The sequence below is a fragment of the Lemur catta genome, chromosome 7 (genome assembly GCF_020740605.2).
Source record: "Lemur catta isolate mLemCat1 chromosome 7, mLemCat1.pri, whole genome shotgun sequence".
NCBI lineage: Eukaryota > Metazoa > Chordata > Mammalia > Primates > Lemuridae > Lemur > Lemur catta.
The window spans coordinates 72,090,040-72,109,698 of NC_059134.1; the positions used below are offsets into that span (position 1 = coordinate 72,090,040).

The 19,659-nt window shown below is 47.1% G+C and overlaps 1 protein-coding gene across 8 annotated transcripts in view; it reads right to left on the bottom strand.

Annotated features, from left to right (window-relative positions):
* The window catches only part of SERGEF (secretion regulating guanine nucleotide exchange factor), a 227,434-nt gene that overhangs the window by 15,454 nt on the left and 192,321 nt on the right, over positions 1 to 19,659 (bottom strand). The window contains exon 11 of one of the 8 annotated variants that reach the window (XR_006736471.1): positions 5,959 to 6,105. The exons of 6 other annotated variants lie outside the window; for them this stretch is intronic. Coding sequence is in view for 1 of the 2 variants with exons in the window: in XM_045557631.1 (XP_045413587.1) it covers positions 78 to 130 (53 nt within the window). In the remaining variant the exon portion in view is untranslated. Of the gene's footprint in view, positions 1 to 70; positions 131 to 5,958; positions 6,106 to 19,659 lie in introns of those variants that run through there. One more of the 8 variants, XM_045557631.1, reaches the window with a different exon arrangement.

Sequence of the window (19,659 nt, forward strand, 5' to 3'; positions counted from 1 at the left end):
CTAGCCCGGGCAACAAAGTGACACTCTGTCTCAAAAAAAAAAAAAAAAGAAAACAAAACAAAACAGACTGGTAGGATTCAGCAGGACAAGTGGTCAGTCCTCTCCAATAAGGGGGCCTCTGAGCTGCGACCTGAAAGACAAGAAGCGGCCATACAAACACCTGGGGGAAGAACTTGCCAGGCAGAAGAAATGATGAATGCAAAGGTCAGAAGTAGGAAGGAAGGAGTTTTGCCAGGTCCAGGTACAGCAGGGAGGGCAACTATGGTGTGCCTGGGGCCAAGTGAGCTAGGGGAGAGGCAGGCCTTAAGAGAGAAGGGGAAACAAGGCTTCGGGATGCCCAGTGAGGAGCTGGTTTATTTGAGTGTGCTCAGAAGCCACAGGAGGTTTTAAGTAGAGAATGGTAGGTGCTGATTTACATTTGAAAAGGCGCCCTCAGAAGGTTGGATTTCCAGGGAGAAATGAAGGGAGCTGATTTAGGAGGCTACTGCATTGCAGAGGACAAGGCAGGATGAGAAGGTGGCTCTGAGTAGGCTGGTAGCAGTAGGGACAGAGAAATGGATTTACAGTCTGTTTGGAGGTAGGGTTTCTAAGACCTGCTGATGGATTATGTGTGTATACAGAGAGAGAGAGAGAGAAAGAGAGAGAGAGAGATGAGATCAGGACTGACTCCTTGAGCAATGGGTGGATAGTAGTGCATTTATGAAGTTGAGGAGGCCTGGGAGAGGAATGGGCTTGGGGGAGAAAATCAACAGTTCTGTGTTAGACATTTTAAGATGAAGGTGCCTACTGAACACGAATGAATGAATATATTCCCCAAATAGAGACCTCTTGTGAGCCTCAGAGATTATAAACCATAGAAGTGGGAAACCGTGTGAATGACAACTGGCAGGAGCTACCAGGTGAGCAGTGGGCAGCTCGAGAGGTAACGCTGTGCTTATGGTTCAACGGGGCCTAATTTGGTGCCTTTATCACTCTAAATTACAGCTTGTTTTTTCTTGAATGAAGTCCACGGCTGGGATGTATACATACTACACGGGATAATAAATATAAATTCCCTTTGTGAATGTCCGTACTTCATAAACACACATACTGTTTGAAAGGAAAATTACCATTTTGGATAATTATAACCACCAGCCCAAGTTCTCCTACTGGTTCCATTGGGAGTGGCTTTCTTCCGTACCCTGGTGAATGTTCAGGACTGTGAGGCTTGGCGACACAGGCACAGTGCTCCTCTCCTGGGCTGTGGTGTCAACAGAAGTGTTCCCAGAGGATGCAGTGTTTGCATGAGAAATGCTGCAGACCCTGCTGCTAGATGCTCTTTGGGACATCTAATTCCTAGAGAGTGTAAGGCTGCTCAGAAACGAGGGCCCGTGCGGTAGGCAGCCCTGAGAGGCCCCTCAGTTCTGGCTCTCAGGAGAAACATACAAATGAAGACAGGGAGGCCTGGTGAGGCCCGATGGGCTCCCTGCCCATATGACTGTACATGTCCCCAGCTGGGACTACTCAGCCTCCTGTGGGCTCAGTCCCAAGGGACTGATTACCCTCCTAGACAAGCGGGCTGGAGGCACTAAGGTTGAGGCCAGGCACATATGTCCACAGAGTGCACATCCTTCAATGGCATCCTAGCTCAGAAGGAAATCCACAGTCTGGACCCTAGCCTGTAAGTGCTACACCATCTGGTCCCAGCTACCTCTCTAATGCCCATTGCTGTCACGTTCATCCTCAGTCACTCCCTTTCAACCACACTGGTCTCCTTGCTCTTCCTCCAACTGGCCAGTCATGCTTCTGGCTGTAGCCCTTGCACTGGCTGTTCCCTCTGTCTGGAACACTCCTCCCTGATAACCATATGGCTCCCCTCCCTCCCTCCCTTCACGCAGGTCTTAATTCAAATGGCACCTTCTCCGAGGGCCTTCCCGGATCACCCAGTTCCACCCTTCAATCCCCTTACACTGCTTATTTTCCTTTGCAGCACATAACACCCATCACACACACTTGCTTGTCTGTCTACCCAACAGAATGAGAAGCTCCATGAAAGCAAAAATTTCTTTTTATTCAACTGCTGCATCCCCAGCACTCAGAAAAGTTACGGGTACATAAAAGATGCTCAATAAATATTTCTTTTAGCAATGAATAGTTGTCAGTTGCCTCAGGAGGGCTCATTTCTTTGAGGGTCCTGCCAAACCAAAGAGCTGGGCAGGCTGTCCATAGGGATCACCAATCCAGAGGAACCGCTGTGTGTGCATGTATGCACATACATGTGCAGGGGGCCGCTGGGGTGGCCTATATTAAAGACATTTTATAGGGCACCTGCTGCCTCAGTTATCAGGGAAGGGAGACACTGGAGCTAAGGACTAGCCAGAGCACCTCTGGCTCTAGGCCTGGTCTGGCCTAGCCCATCCCAGCTCTTTGAATGAGATCCATCCACCCGCCTGTAGACTGACCCTCTCCTTCCCGAGACAAGGAAGAGCTAGCTGGGCAGTATATATCTCAAGTCCTCAGCCAGTGGGTCAGGGCATTTGGAAAGAATGGTTGCTGCTCAGTAGCTATGGGCCAGACAGGCTTGGGTTTGGTCTTGCCCTGTTACCTACTGTGTATGACTAATACTCAGTTTCTTCATCTATTAATATAAATAATCATTCTCCTCTTGCTTGTATTTTTTCAAATGAGTAAGTAAAGTGCCCAGCACAGAGTCAGTCCATCACATGATACATGCTGGTTTGGCACTTGTTCTCTTCCCCATCTACCCATCTGCCACTAGGATTGTCCTGTGTCTTTTGCCCAGGACCCAGTTCTTAGTCCTCCTTGGTCTGGTCTTTGCTGCCAGCCATTAGTAAATTGGGGAGAATCCCCCAGTACAGGAGTACACAACAAAATTGTGCCATCCCTCCTTCCTTCCTCCCATCCCCCAAGACCCCTTGCATGGAACAAGTAGATAACATTTCACCCAAGTTCTAGCTGAGGGTTCAGATTAGTGTTTGTCTGAGGTGTCCTGATAGGCACAAGCCGCTAAGCATTGCTATGGAAACTGTGCTATTATTCTCTGCTGTGTCATTTGTTTTCTGGCTCAGTTGCAGTTGTGGTACAGGGGGAAGGGCAGTGGATGAGGTACCCAAGGTTTAGACTCCTAGTGGGGCCTATACTCTCCCTGGGTCTTACCTTCCCCCACTCTAAGAAGCAGGCCACTATTTTTCAAATGGTGGCCTGATGACCATCTGCACTTGTAAACAATCAGAGTCCTGATGCTCATCTCAGACCAACTGTCAGAATCTCCCTCAGAGCTCCTGACACACACCAGAGTTTGGCAACCACTGCAGTAGGAGTTGGACTAGCTAAATTGTTTTCAATCTCCTAGTGTGTAAAAGAAGCAACACTGAAACTACCCTACTTGGAACAGGGGTGAGGGGCTCAAAGCCCCATCCACTGAGCCTCCCATTACCCCCAACTAGCCCCACGGAATCTCACGGCTTCCCAGAGCAGACTTTGGAAACTACTGGACCAGATGATTTCTATAGGCATCCCTAGAAGGAGCCGGCATTCATTCATTCATTCATTCACAGGTATTTATTAGGTGCCTTCTGCTTTCTTTATGCCAAGTATTTGTTCGAAATTAGTAGCTCTATTGTTTTGTTTAGTTTTTTAGAGCCTCACTCTGTCGCCCAGGCTAGAGTACAGTGGTGCGATCATAGCTCACTGCAGCCTGGAACTCCTGGGTTCAAGCATTCTCCCACCTTAACCTGCCAAGTAGCTGGAACTGTAAGTGCGTGCCACCAATGCCCCACTAATTTTTCTTTTTTTAGAGATGGGGGTCTTGCTACATTTCCCAGGCTGGTCTCAAACTACTGGCCTCAAGTAATCCTCCTACTTCAGCCTCCTGAGTTGTTGGGATTACAGGTGTGTGCCACCACACCTGGCTTATAGCTCTACTGCTACTTAATCTCTCTTGGGCTCAAATTTCTCATTGCAAAATGGAAACATAATACTTATTTTCCCCACTTTATAGGATTCTTCTAATGATCAAATAATCATGGGAGTATACCTATAGAAAAGTAGTTTGTTACCTGGAAGAGACTCTATAAATGCCAATAACTATTATTATTACTACTAGTAGTAGTATACCTAACTGTCTGAAGTCTGTAAAACTAAATTTACTTAGAGGCCTCTGTGGATCGTTACTCTCTTACTTTCTGTAGCTAAACTTCCAGAAAGTATTGCAAGGTTTGGAGAAACATTGGTCTAAAAGCCTCCATCTAAGAGATATCAACCTTCTTATGGGGTTACTTCTGAGGGCTAAGAATATCCCTTAATTTGGTTCCTTCTAAATAGAACATTTCTCTATTATCCAAATTTGCTTCAGTGATCATTTATTACTTTTTTCCAAAAAAAATTTTTTTTAAAATTTTTTGTAGAGACAAGGTCTCACTATATTGCTTAGGTTGGTCTCAAATTCCTGGGCTCATGTGATCCTCCCACCTCAGCCTCCCAAAGTGCTGAGATTACAGGCCTGTGCCACTGTGCCCAGCCACATATTACTTTTATAATAAAAAAAAGTTTTAGAAAACCAACACTGTTGAAAATACTGCCTGATACACACAGTTCTTTGAGAAACTCTTCCTTCTCTATTTGACGCCTTAAAATGAATTCAAGTGAGGTACTCAGAGCAGGGGCGAATGCCAGGCCTCGCCTTCGTGGCAGCAGCATGGCGCTATAGCAGCGCGGTGCTGGGTGTCAAATCTAGGCGCTGAGGCTCGCCTCTGCCAGGACCTCAGCACACTGTGAGTGAGTCACTGCCTCTCGCAGGGCCTCAGTTTCCGTACCTATATCAGCTTTAGTGGTCTCCAAGGGCCCTTCCAGCTCTGATGGTTTTTGTTCCAGGACAATGGAATGTACTTTTCAACATACCCAGGCTGTAATTCCACAGCATATCTGGACCTGCAGGGGCTGCAGGTTTGCTGAGCTCAAGGGCTCATGGAGACAGTGCTCCTTTCACCGGTCACTTGGAGTTTCAGACTTTCCAAAGCCCCAGAAGCCCCACTATAAACCTGAAGCAGGAAGATCAGGAGGAAGCACATCTAGAAGAGAAGTGGCTCACTTAAGAGCTGTGAACTTGTAAGTAACAGGGTCATGAGCAAAATCAAGGTATTTTGACTCCAAGCCCAGTGTTCTTTACCTAACTGGGATCACATTCTCAAAATATCTATGGACCCTAAAAGCCTTCATCCAGGGGACAGACCACCAGCACTGCAGTCAGAAGATGGGAGCAAGCCCTCTGCCAGCTCTCCTGTTGTGTGCTCTTGGACAAGCCACTCCCTGTTACTGAGCCTCAATGTCTTCATCCATAACATGGGCTATTAACTCCTGACAGCTCCACTGCTATGGTGAGGCTCCCGGAGAGTGAGTGGAAACCTTCTGTGTACTATACATGCAGGTGTGAGTTACTGTGAATACCATACACTGTGCCAAAGGTAGGGAAGAATCTATCCCATCTGTCCTTCAAGAAACCCACAGCCCCAGGAAGTATAAGTCCTGGGCCACAGGGCAGCTGGGATGGACCCTGAATGGGCAGGTCACTTCACTGTGCAGGCTGGCCTGGATCCAGTCCTATGGAGACCAAACCACACCAAAGCTGAAAACACTGGACAGAAGAGTGCAGCCCTTCAATGCGGACAGTGCCTTCTTCTGATCATTTGTGCATTCACCTAGTCAACAAACATCCTTCTGATATCAGTTCCAGATAAAGTGATATTTGGGTGCCTTATGTATGAAAGGAAAAACAAGGAGGAAAGAGCCAAGATGAATATGATAATCCAGAAAATAACTAACATTTCCTGAGCTTTTACTATATACCAAGAAGTATGCTATGCTATTTTGTTATCTCATTTCACACACATAATAAGCCAATAGGGTAGGAACGTTCAGGATCACTATTTCACCCCCGAAGAAGCTGAGGCTTAGGCTCACCCGAAAATTAAGTGGTGGAGACAGGACGCAAACCAAGGTCAGTCTGTCCAGACCTTAAGTTCTCAACTCCTGTGTTTCATGGCCTCTGTATTGCGGGGCAATCTTGGGCAAGCATCTTCCTCTCTGAAATGTAGAGGTTCAATGACTCTAGTGGGCACAAGAGATACAGGAACAACTGTGAGCCAAGAGAGAAAGGGAGAAATGCCCACCTGAAGTGGGGTGTGAGGTATGGCCATCAGTTCCCGTTCCTCAGGAGAGGAAGGCATCAGACAAAACCTGGGTGGAGTGAAGAACACTGTCAGGCTTTCACCAGATAGGGCTCAAACCAGCAGGTTTGAGAGAGACACAGCTACCTACATTTACCTATCTCCATCAATGTCTGTTCTCCCACCAAACCCAACTGCCCACCCATCTACACACTCCATTCACCCCACTCCCGAGCCAGGCGTTTGTTCATGCTGCACCCCCTACTCTTCTCCCTCTCCCCTTACTTTTCTCCTCTACGAGGTCTCTTCTGATCCTGTAGCTCTCCCCCGACAGACTGTAACAGACAGGAAAGCTTTAACAACCACTCAAATACCATTTCACCAGGAAGCCCCTACAACAATGGAACAGCATTTTCTTTTAAGACCCTGGTCCTTGGTGAATGGTTCCCTGTCTTCACAACTTGCTCTGTCTCTAATAGAGAAAGAGCAGTGGTCCTTCTCCAGCTGAATCTTTCACACCAGCAGATGGAAGCCAGTGAGGTTGCCTGGAGAGTCTGGAAATGTGATGTTGCCATGGTAATGGCAGACCAAGGTTCGGGATGCTTTATCCCTGATGAGCTGCCCTGGCAGTGCCATGCCAGGCTGCTGGTGGAATCTTCCTCAATGAACCAAAAACAGAACAAAACAACTCCCCCCCGCCAAACAAACAACAGTAACAAAACCCATAAATTGCTGAACATTGGTGCTCAGGTTTAGCTTCTGCAAAGACACTTCTGGGTCACTCACTTAGTTCCTTGGCTGATAAAGAGGCCAGAACCTGGCTCTCTGCACTGTGGCTCATTCGGGGGTAACATGGCTTTTAACTGGCTCAGCCAACGAAGCAGGCCCTCCCCCACTCCAGCCTCCAAATTACCACTTCTCTTGTCTGATGCTGCCAACCAGGGATCTGCCGGCGTGGACCCTGGCAATTAGCACAGCACTTGCATTTGTTGGGGAATTAAGAGCCACTGATTAGCCTAATTCCTCGCCATTTATAGGCAGTGAATGTCAGCCTAAGATTGGCTTTTCCAAACGGTGGCCTACAGGGTGCCATGATCATGGCTTGAGTTTGAAATGGAAGCAACAGCCTGGTGAGCCAGACTGTGAACCAGGAGGGAAAGCACGACTCACCTCTAGGCCTGGCTATATGTTGGCCATTGCCTCCCCCAGCCCGGCCCACTTAAGGGAATTGAAGACCAGAAGAAGGTGTTTTTGAATTGAGGCCATGCCTATTTCCAAGTCAATCCTGACCCAGAAAGGGAGCCCATTTCCCTTTGATAGCCTCCCTGCTGACGCCCCCGGGCATGTGCAGCCACAGGGCTGGTGTGCCCGAAACTGAGGGCTAGCTCTAACTGGCCGAGCAGGGCCTGACACTCTGCCTAGGCTTTCTCAGACCATTCCACTACTTAAGGGCTTGAGCCTCTTATCTGTCCCCCAGGTTGCTGTCTGGCTTGAGCGTCTTGACATTTGAATGCCCACTGATAATTACCTTAAGGCTCCTGCTGTCAGACTTCTAGCCAGCCAGAATGGTGACATTCCCAGGATCATACAGGTCCCTAAACCTTGGATGGTTGATCCCTATCACCCCAGCAGGAGCCAACTCCGTGACTACTATCTACCCCCCTAGGTTTCTACCCTCTCCTGCCACTTTGCTGTAAGAGGAGCCAATTTACTTATATACAGCACACAGGGGTCATGACCATGTAGAGTCGGCTAACTGCATTATCTGTCCTCTAGAGAACTTCCAGATCCCTCCAAGGAAGCGCACAGGCATTGGGGCTTGGCTGGACAAGCCTGACAACTTTCCTAATTCAAATTCTAGCTTGCTTGAAAGTAGGTCTTTCCACTCATTCATAAAATCATTCATAAGATGTTTATTGAGTTTTACTTGGTAGATGCCATAAGGGATATAAAATGAACCATTCATGGCATCTGCCATAAAAGCATATAATTTTATATATATAGTCTAGGGGATCAGCAGAGACTTCCTACAAGAAGAAAAAAAGTAGGGGTGAGGGGAGGAAGGGCATTCCAAGTAGGGAGAACAGTGTGAACCAAGACCTACCTAGCTGGGGGAAAGGAAGGGCTTGCAGAGCTAATGGTGGTGGTTCCATCTGGTGGAAGAAGTGGTGCAAAAAGTAGTAGAAGGAAATAAATTCAAGATGATAGGTAGGGGGCATATTGCAGATGGCTCAGAAAATATAATCCTCAAAAAGGCTGACTAAAGATTTTGGACTTTATTTGGCAGCCAATTGGAAGCCACTAAGGAGGCTTTTGGGCAAGAGAGTAGCAGAATCAAATCTGTGCTTCAGAAGCAAAACCTGGCATAATAACAATCATTGTTATTGTCGTCATGATAGATACCATTTATAGAGCACATGCACTATGCCAGGCACTTTTCCAAACGCTTTAGACTGAATGTGGAGGAGGGTCTACAGGGAGATGAGTCTGGAGGCAGAGGCAAAGTCTAGGATAGAGAGGATGAACAAAGCCTGAGCTATCTCAGTGGCAGTGGGATGCAAAAGAGGGATACAGAGGGAGGCAGGACCAAGAGGACTCGGCATCGGTGAAGCTGTGGATATAGAGGGGTAAGAGGAGCCAGATAGCCTTAGCCAGGAGACTTGGAGCATGGAGATCTAGCATGTGAGATTCTTTGATTCACAGGCCTGGCAGATGAATCTAGAATCCAACCCCAAGGACACAGCTAAAATATGCCTCTTGTCACCTTGAGTTCAAGAAAGCATTTGAGGAAGAACAGACCATGAACCAGGGGCGCTATCCCAGGAAAACATTCTCCCACACTCTGGCTTGATCCTACCAACTTAAAAGGATTATGCCTTCCTGGCATGAGAAGGAAAGGACCTGGAGAGGGGTAGCCTCTCCTTGCTTTGACCCAGAGCCTCCTTGGTTGAGGTCTTTCTGTCATGATATGCATCAGGCTAGGGCTCTCAGTTAGGGAAGGAGCCCTGCTTTCAACCTGCCTTATTTGCTTCTCTGTCCTGTAGATACCACTGGGTGGCCCCAAGCCCCTGGGGACCATGGCCCTCAGATGGAAGGCAAGGGCTGCCTACTCTGAGATGGCTCTCACTCCTTGTATCCCGCAGAAGCCCTCTGCTCTTGTCAGGAGGGCTTCCCAACCTGCCCTGCCCTCAGCCTGCGCTCTACGGTCTGCCTGTGCTCAGGCATCCCCTCCCTGCCATCAGGAACACCCTCATCCATTTCTCCTGGGCCAGTCCAAATCCTAGCCCAGGCTTTAAGACTCAGCCCAAGTCCTCCTTCCTCTAAAAGTCTACAACAATTACTCCCACACTAAGCTACGGTGAAGTTTCAGAGCAGCATGGGAACTGACTGACTATCAGCCCAATCCTCAAAACTCTGCAGAAGAGGAAACTAGGGCCCAGAGAAGACAGAAGAAGGGCTGTGACTAGAACCCAAAGCATTCCCTTGACAAGCCTCCCATGAACTTTATAGTTCTGCTTTATTTCACCTGTCCACGTCACGGATTGTGAGACTATCTGTGGAGACGAGGACTTCTGTATCTCTGGATCCTTCACCATCCTAACAGAGCCCTGGATTGCAGACAGCTCAGGAAATAGAATCCTTGCTAGCCAAAGGTCCTGAGGACACAAGTGAAGGGGGGTGGGGGTCCAAAAACCTCCTTCCAGCAATTCTCCACTGTTCTGGGATACAAGCCAAGCCCAGCCACCGGACTGGGGGTGGGAAGAGAGATGATGCATTCAATGGATATTTACATCAGAAAGATTTCTGCATCTAATACCAGCATTCTAGCCCAGAGCCTCCTGGGACAGCAGCTTCCAGGCTGGCAGAAGGGGTCACGCTGAGGTCAGCCTCCAGCCTAGGGGCATTGGTGATGGTGGTGGAAGTAGCTGAGATAAGATTTTCCTTTTAAAGTTGAATCTTCAGATTTGGGAAGCTAAAAGAACCCTCCAAGATCACTTAGTCCAATTTCTGAATGTTTCAGGCAGGGAAACTGAGGTCTTGGTAAGGAAAGAGACTTGATTAAGGTCACACAATACATCAAGGTCACAGCCAGGACCCAGTGCCAGGTCTCTTGATCCTAATGCGGGGCTCTTTGCAAGACAACTTTTCTCAACTGGGTCCCACACGGATGTAGCCAGGAGAGCACCTGTTAGGGTTAAATGGACACCAATATATTCTACACTGTTTTTTAAATTGTCAAAACTCAATTACTGATAGTCTGGTGGCGCAGGTTTACAGAAAAGTTTTGGGTTTGACTACAGCTCCAAGTGAAGAAGCCACTTGCTTAAAATCACACAGCTAGAAAAAGGTAGAGACTCAAGTACAGATTTATCTGGTTCCAAAGTCCTTCCTTTTTCCATAGCCTCCTGCTGCCACATGCTGCCTCCAGAAGAAAGGGCAGACTTCTGGGCGGTCTGATAAAGGGCTCCATTAGACATACACTTCCTCATCCCACCCCTCCTTCGCCCCAGGTGCCGTGCTGGGCAAGGGGACACCAGGAGGAAGTGAGAGCCTGGAGTGCAGGGACTAGTGGGTAGCTTCCAGGGAGAATCTAAATGAGCAGTTGGAAAGGCTGGAAGAGAAACAAACTTAGTCCTTTCAATTCTGCAAAGAATGAGGTTGAGGAACAGTGCAAGAAAGAGATGTTGTGACAGAACAGGCTGGCAGGGTCACCACAGATGTGTGTGCCACTAGCCGCAGTCATCTTTGCAGTTGCAGAGCACAGCACAGTGCCTGGCACACAAAAGGCACTCAACAGAGTTGATGAGTCAATATGTGGAAAAATGAAACCAGCATCCGAAAGAGAACTGAGATGCAGTTCCAGCTTGCAGAGAAAGGGTCTGCCCACCAAGTGAGGTCCTACCCGCCTCCATCTGTGGAAGGGGCAGGAGGCAGCTGGTGGGTCTAGAAATGCTGACAGAGAGAGACAGAGCTTCCAGCCCCAACCCACTTCTCCATGGTAACGAGCTGACAGAAAACTGCACAGGAGACTGAGAAACCAGTTTTAAAATAAAGACACAAAACACTCTCAGTCTAAAATCACACATGCAAAGCAACAGCTCCTGCCTCTCAGCCCCTTAGGAGGGGTGGGCACAATCACTAAGAAAAGCACCTCCTTCCAACCTGCCCATCTCTCTGCCAAGGGCCGCAGGTGCCTCCCCTCCTGCTGTACACTCTTCTAAGAGCTGCCAGGCACAGCTTCTCTTGCTCTGCAGTACATGCCTCAGGGGACTGCATCAAATCTGACAAGCCATGGTAGAGGCTCCACCGGGGTTGGGTCTGGCAGGTCCTACAGCAAACAGGCTGTCTGTCACCGGCTGCATGTGGGATGGCAGTTCATAGCAGTGGTGACTGTGGCACGGGGGCCAAGAAGGACGAGCAGGAGAGATCACTTTCCTCCTGTCTCCTAATGTTCAAATCCTGCTTCATCCTTCAGGGCTCAGCTGTATTTGCCCTCATCTTTCCAGGAAGACTTAATTGTACCTTTGACTGTAAACTCAAAGCCCTCTGTTTACATTTCAAATATAAAACTTACCAGTCTACCTTTCATTACACTTCTGCTTACTTATTCTGCCCCCCAGTAGAGAGCCTGGTATGTGATAAAGCCTCAATAAATGTTTTCTGAATTAAACCAACAGCATGAGAAAACATTTTAATTTGAATAGCTGGAGACCAATCTCCTTCAGTTTATGGGAGTCCACTCAGACTATCTCCCTCCAAAGCCTTGGGAGCTTTGACAGTGTGAAGGCAGCGTCACCCCCTCTCCTAGGCTGGATCTGCCATCTTTCTGCCAGCTCTACTGTGTGCTCTCCCCTGCAGTTCCATGGATGTCACTGTATGGAGAAGGCTATCCCAAAACAGGATGGACTAAGGATCCTGTATTCAATCTCAGCTTTATCATTTCCCATCTGTGAATTTACGCTAGTCATTTAATGTCTCTGAATCTTGGTGTCCTTGCTTGGAAAATGCGAAGGGCTCATTTCTATACCTAAATCCTGCCTACCTCACGAGGTTGGTGTGAAGACCAGAGATGATGAATGGTGAGAGTGCTCTGAAAGCTGTCAAGTGGTGTCTGTGCAAAGATGAGGTGGTTTTATTTGCAAGATGTCATAAAAAGGTAGCTGAGGCCTAAGTTCACGATTACATGGGAAAGTAGTGGCAGGGTTCTGGTCTTCTAATTCTTGGTCCAGATCTCTTTTCACAACCTTATGCTGCTTTAGAGATCCCATCTTGGCATTTTTCAACTTTGGCAAAAGCAATGCCACATTCCATTAAAATGAGAAGCATTTTGGATCACCTGCGGAGTATAAATCTCTGCCATGGAATGGACTCCAGCTCTCTACTTCCAGGCAGAATGCCACCTGAAACGTTCTAAGCAGGGAGTTAACTCTTGCTTGCCCACAAAGTCTTTCCTTCCAGTCTCTTAGTCACTGCTAACTAACCCGTGCTAGAAAGGTCATCCTGGTAGTTAAAATATCCTCACTGTGGCAGAGCCCAGGTCAAACCTCAGAAACAAAAATAATGAATGAACACTGCAAATATTACAGAAGCAGATCAAAACCAATTTAGGATACAGAGGAAAAATGGTATGGCTTGGAGCACAGGCTTCAGTGGAAAACCACTCAGGCTACCCTAGAGCTTGACTCAGAAAGTAGGGACACTGCTGCCCTGGGACGTAAAGTCAGCAGAAACAGATCTCAGAGGGACAGAAGAAGCACACAGGCCCCACTGCTCAGCTTCTAACAGCTTCTGGGCCCACATGCCAGAGATGGCATTAAGTGAAGCCTCTTGAGATCTCAGCAACAACTTCAAAAAGAAGGAAAGGAAGGAGGGAAAGAAGGAAATGTCTTTGTGGAGAACCCAGAACCCTAACCCTTACATGATGTGATGGTTAATTTTGTGTCAACTTGGCTGGTCTATGGACACCAGTTGTTTGGTCAAACACTAGTGTAGATGTTTCTCTAAAGGTATCTTTTAGATGTGATTATCTTTCACATCTAAAGATCAACAATCAATTAACTTTAACTAAAGCAGATTATCCTTCATAATGTGAGTGGACCTCATCCAATCGGTTGGAGGCTTTGAGAGCAAAGACTAAGGTTTCCTGAAGAAGAATGAATTCTGTCTCTATATTGCAACATAGAAATTTTGTCTGAATTTCTAGCCTTTGATTGAAGATTACAATGTCAACTCTTACCCAGATCTCCATTCTGCAGCTTGCCCCCTATAGACTTCGAACTTGCCGGCCCCCACTACTGTGTGTGCCAATTCCTTCAATTCAATGTCTCTCTCTCCGTCTCTCTGAGATAGAGCAAGAGGCAGATCCTACTGGGTCTGCTTCTCTGGAGAACCCTGCCAAATACACATGGGGTTGGATGCTTTCAACTAATTTACCTAATTTAATCCTCAAAGGACCCTGGGAAGTAGGTTTTGCTATTTTGATGTTTGTTTACAAATGAGGAAACTGAGACCTGGAGAGTCAATTCACTTGCTAAGTATGACTCCAAAGCCCATGCATCAGTTTCACCGCAGGGCAAGGGGGAAGCAGAATTTCTCTGAAGAACGCTGGAAAAGATCTCCTGGCCCAAGCAAATAGTGTTGCTGATTCCTTTGAGTTCTCCTTCTCCTTGGGGATGCAGTTAACACTGAAGGGAACTGGAGGTATGAATAGTTTAGCTTATTCAAGCAGGATGACTTGCTTTCACAAAACATAGTCTTTAGGATCTATATTCTTCTCTGGAATCTGTCTCTGGACTTAGGGTTTTGTTCTGCAAAAAAAACCTTCAAGGTTTCATCACTTTTAAATCTAACCTCAGTACTCAGGGGAAGATGATGTTTTTGTTAGTCGATGAGTGGTCTTCCTCCTGGAGGCAAATCCAGGGTATAGACTGGTTCCCACTGGGCTCCTGCCAGAAAGCTGGAGGACTGTGAGCTCGGCTCAAATGATAAACCCTACAGGGACTGCTCTGGGGAAGGGTCACTTGAGCAAGCAGCCTTCACTCTGCCTCCTCCAGCTCCCCTTTCCCCATCCAGCGAACCACTACCACGTGTCTCCTAGGGAAATGGAGCCTTGTTCTCGCGACTCTAGCCTCAGGATGAATGAAACCCTCTTTCCTCAGTTCCCATTAGAGCAGCTGAGACAGGGCGGTATTTGCAGGAAGAAGTTTACTAAATGCTAGCGGGCACTGAAGAGGAAATAATCACAGCGATCCAAACACATCTACAAGCAAGCAGGGCTGCCAGGATGAGGTTTCTGACTCTTTAATAACTCCTCTCTTTCCAAAGAGCTAGAACATACATCTGCAGCAGTCTTTCCTCAGCTTCCTGGCATTTGAACTTTCAGCAGTTTCTCCTTGGTCACTATCTTGCTTATTGCTTCAAACGCATGGCCTCTCAGAGCAGTACTTCTCAACATGTCACTAACGTTTGGCACGTTGGTAAATGGAAAGGTAAGTGTGCAGTCTGACATGACTGGCTCCTGCTAGCCCAGGCCTGGCCAGCGACCCCAAAGTGCTAAGGGGATCATTGTTTTGGTATCCTGGTTGGGAAATCTGTCCTGCAAAGCACTGTCTCACTTGTGCCTCTGGCCTGGGCCAACCCCTTCATTTCCAGATTCTGGTCTGAGGGTGATGCTTCCTTTTCAGGTAATGGGCTGGAATGTGGTGACAGACAAATGACTTCACCTTCAGATGAGATCTCAACCCTCTCGATAGGGAAGCAGCCTTACATGTTATAGAACAAAGCGTCCTTCGAAGACCAGGAAAAATGCTGCTTTCCCCGGGAAGCCTGCCCAGACAGGCACACTGTCTCTGTGTCTGCTGGAAGACCAGGGATCCCTCCTCCCCTCCGCTGCTGGTGTTACTGTGTCAAAGGGTTGCCTGCATGTTTACACAGCTGCTAGAGTTTGTGGGAGGAAATAGCTAGTGATAATAATATTAATCCTGTTAGGGTTGAGGAAACAGGTTTGAAAACTCAGCTAAGATCATATAGCTAATAAGAGGCAAATCAAGTTTTCAACTCAAAGGCTACATCCTTTCTCAAGCTCTCCCTGGTAAAGACTGTGTTATAACCACTCCAGGCTGAACTCAGGGAGCTCAGCTGACTTCATTTGTCCTCTGGTTTGAAACCCACAGAACCAGGGATGGATGTCCATAGACATCAAGAAGGTGACTTTGGATTGATGGAGTTTCCAAAGCACGTTAAATGCAATCCTCTCCTTCCCTAAGATGGACAGACTTGGGGCCTGGGAAAGTCAGCCCTCTGTGCCCAGGTGCACACTTTTTTGTTAGAGTGCACGGACACTACGTGGGTATGGCTTTCTGGGTGTGTCTTCTGCCCCAGGTGCTGTGTTACAAGTGGTCTCACATTTGAACTTACTTGTCATGCGGACTGAGTGAGACACACAGGAAGTTCTCTACACAACTGTGGGGATTTAGGCACATTTCGTAATCTCTGAGGGTTTCAATTTACTTATCGGTAAAACAAAAAAGCAAACAAAGAAATCTTTCTTTTCGGGGTAATTATAAGAAAAAAAAAGGAGTATGAAATTTTCCAGAAAACATTTACTAAGCACCTACAATATGCCAGGCTCTTATGTATGTATCTCATTTATATTTCACAAAAATCCCATGAGCTAGATGCATTATTATATCCATTTTACAGATCAGAAAATTGAGGAACTAAGAGACTAAGTAGCTGGATCCCTGGGCTGGCAAGGAGTGGGGCTGGGACTCAGGCCCAGGCGGCACAGCACCCGAGACCTCGTGCTGCAGCGCTCTGCTGTGGGCCCCACTCCTCCCCACAGGGAAGCTCCATTCTCTATGCTGCAAAGGCAGTGATCTTTCTAAAAGGCCAATCTAATACTATTACTCTTCTACTTAAAATATGCCCCTGGCTCCCCCTGCCTAAGGTGATCTTCAAGTCTATAGCACGGCATTCAAGGCCTGGCCCTGACCCAGCCCCTGTCTTCTTTTCTGGCAGGTCTCCCAACCTGACCCCCACCAAAACTGAAGTCCCTGCCACCTGGACTTTTAACCTGCTGTTCCCTATACCTGCAATGCCCCCTCTCCAAATGAGGCAAACTCCTACTCATCTTTGAAAGCCTCACCTCAGTATCTTCTCCTCCTCCCCAGATTTCCCCAGGCAGCTGTCTAGCTTCCCGCTATGCTTCTGCAATAGCTCTGTAATAGCACTGCTCACCCATAATCTGATCCGTCTGTTTATACCTCTGTCTTTCACGCTACACCAGTAGTTGCCAACATATTTGAGTCTGAGGACTCTTTTTTAATATCTGAGAGTTTCAGGACCTTTCTATACACACCAATCAAAGCAACACTTAATTACAAAAAGTCACTATGAATTCAGTAAAGCTTATAAATGCACTTGTATTTTAGTCAACATAATACCATCTATATATATTTGAAAATGATGCTGCATGTAGGTGTACACAGGGATTTGAGGACCTTGTTATATACTCTATGGACTCTGAGGCTTCAGAGCCTCCAGTTTGGAAACCATTGCTCTAGTCCAGCAAGTGAGTTTTTTTATGAAATGGAAGTAACATTCATTGACCCTATTATATTCCAGGGCTGTGCCAGTCACTTTTCATTTTTATCTCCTTTAAATCTCAAAAAAAAAAAAAATCTGTCATTTTCCACATAAGAAAACAGAGGCTTGGAAAGAAAGAGTACCTTGTCTAAGGTCACATAGTGACTGAGAGACAGAGCAGAGACTTGGTTCTTGAGCCCTTCTCTGCACATTCTCAGGTCCTCCAGCTTGTACCCACCCCAGCCAGAGACCTTCCCAGCTGCAGGCAAGCAGAGGCTCCTCGAACATCAAAGAACCATAGAAGGCACTGGGCAAAACTACAAAATGGCACGGCATGCTCCCCCTTTTCCTTTAAGTGCTATTTCCCTTATTTAGTGGGTATCCTTGCCCTGGTCCTGGACTTTAAACCACCTATCTTCATTGCCACCCCATCCCCATTTCCTTCCCTCCCCGAGACTTCCTGTCCATGTCTACAGCAGCTGCTTTCTGCTAACAGCTCCCTCAAACCAGCTCCCGCTAAGGTCTTAGTGCCTGGTAATAGCTAGGTGTAGGTTCCTTGCCCTCTCCAACTGGCCATTTGTGTTTTAAACCAAAGGAGAAACTTCTCAAAACTTCTGGTCAGTGGGCCACAGGAGGAAGAAAATGGGCTTCCGACTCAAACAAATCCAGGTTTCAATCCCTGATTCTGCTACTTCCTTTTTGAATGACCTTGGGTAAATCACTTAATCTCTTTGAGCCTCAGTGTCGTCATCTGAAAAATGAAGAAAAGAAAACCTACCTCACAGGGTAAATATACAAGGACCTTACAATCTTCGACTGTAGAGTGGGTGGATCAGTGGCCCTCCAAAAGATATGTCAATGTCTTAATTCCCAAAACCTGTGAACATGACCCTATTTGGAAAAAAGGTCTTTACAGATATAAGTAAGGATTCTGAGATGAGAAGATTATCCTGGATTATCTGGGTGGACCTTAAATGCCATCACAAGTGTCCTCTTAAGAGACAGGCAGAGGCAGATCTGACACACAGATAGAAGAGAAGGAGGCAGTGTGACCATGGAGGCAGAGAATAGAGTGATGTGGCCACCAGTCAAAGAATAGAAGCTAGAAGCTAGCCTCCAGAAGCTAGAAGAGGCAAAGAACGAGCCTTCCCTAGAGCCTCCAGAAAGTCTTTGCAAATGTAACTAAGTTAGGGACCTTGGGATGAGATCAATCTGGACCATACAGATGGGCTCTAAATCTAATGACAAGTATCCTTATAAGAGACAGAAGACACATACACACAGAGAAGGTCGTCTGAAGACAGAGGCAGATCTTAGATTTTTGTAGCCACAAGCTAAGGAATGCCCAGAGGCACCAGAAGATAGAAGAGGCAAGGAAGGATTCTCTCTTAGAGCCTCCAGAGGAGCATGGCCCTGCGGACACCTTGATTTCAGGCTGCTGGTCTCCAGAAGTGAGACTGTAAATACGAGAGAATAAATTTCTATTGTAGGCCGGGCGCGGTGGCTCACGCCTGTAATCCTAGCACTCTGGGAGGCCGAGGCAGGTGGATCGCTCGAGGTCAGGAGTTCGAGACCAGCCTGAGTGAGACCCCGTCTCTACTAAAAATAGAAAGAAATTATCTGGCCAACTAAAAATATATATAGCAAAAAAAATTAGCCGGGCATGGTGGCACATGCCTATAGTCCCAGCTACTCGGGAGGCTGAGGCAGTAGAATCGCTTAAGCCCAGGAGTGTGAGGTTGCTGTGAGCTAGGCTGACGCCACGGCACTCACTCTAGCCTGGGCAACAAAGTGAGACTCTGTCTCAAAAAAAAAAAAAAAAATTTCTATTGTAAGCTACCAAAATCGCGGTCCTTGATCATGGCAGCCCTGGGAAACTAATAAACACTGCCTATCTCCTCAATTTATCACATATCACCCCTCAAGTCCTGCTTTATGCCATAGCCATACAAACTACTTGGTCAAGGGTGCAAGCTTTGGGAGAGCGGAACCTCGTCTGACTTGGTCACTGGCATAACTCTAATGATTAGCATGGCACCAGGTACATGGCAGGTGCTCAATACATATTTACAAAATAAGTGAATTGTAGTTCTTCATACTATGCTACGTCATGCCTCCATGTCTTTGCATGTGCTGGTCCCTCTGCCTAGAATGCTCTCCTACCTCATTCCCATACAAACACCTGTTATCCTTTAAAACTCTACTCAGGCATCACTTGTGTGCCTTTCCTTACCACACAGATTGCTCTCTTCCCTCTACACTAATTCTGTTCTATGTGTGTTGCTCTAGTACAGCATGTCTTACATTGTACTCTGATTACATGTTTATGTGTCTGTCTCGTTGAGAACAGAAGTTCTCAGAGGATAGGAGCTGTATGTGATTTACTTCTTCCAAATTCTCAGCACCAAAACATAGGACGTAACTATATACACATAGAGTTTCCCCCTCCTTCCACATATTCCAGCACTGAAGGGGCAATTCTCAAAAGAAAAAAAGGGGGGGGGGGCAAATCTTAGCCCGAGGCCCAGAGATAAGCCTGCAGGCTCCAAAGAGTGCATAAGCCCTTTCTAGACCTCCCTCCAAACTCCCTCTAAAGAAGCCTTGGACAGAACCCTATGACTGCTGCAGAAACCTGGGGATGGTATTGTTTAATTAAACAGAGACTCAAGTCACCCACTTCTGGCTCAGGCTGGGCCTCTGGGACCTGAGCAGGCAACATTTCATCATTAGGAGGAAAGGAGATGACAAACTCTTTCCTGAAAGAACACAGCAGGCAGGCAGAATTACTGGATGTGGATAAATAAAACCATTATTTCCAAATACATATCCCAGGCAGCACTAAATGCATTCTCCGTATCACAGGCGATACTAAATTTAGAACTGGCAGTTTGAGTCATATGCTGATTCC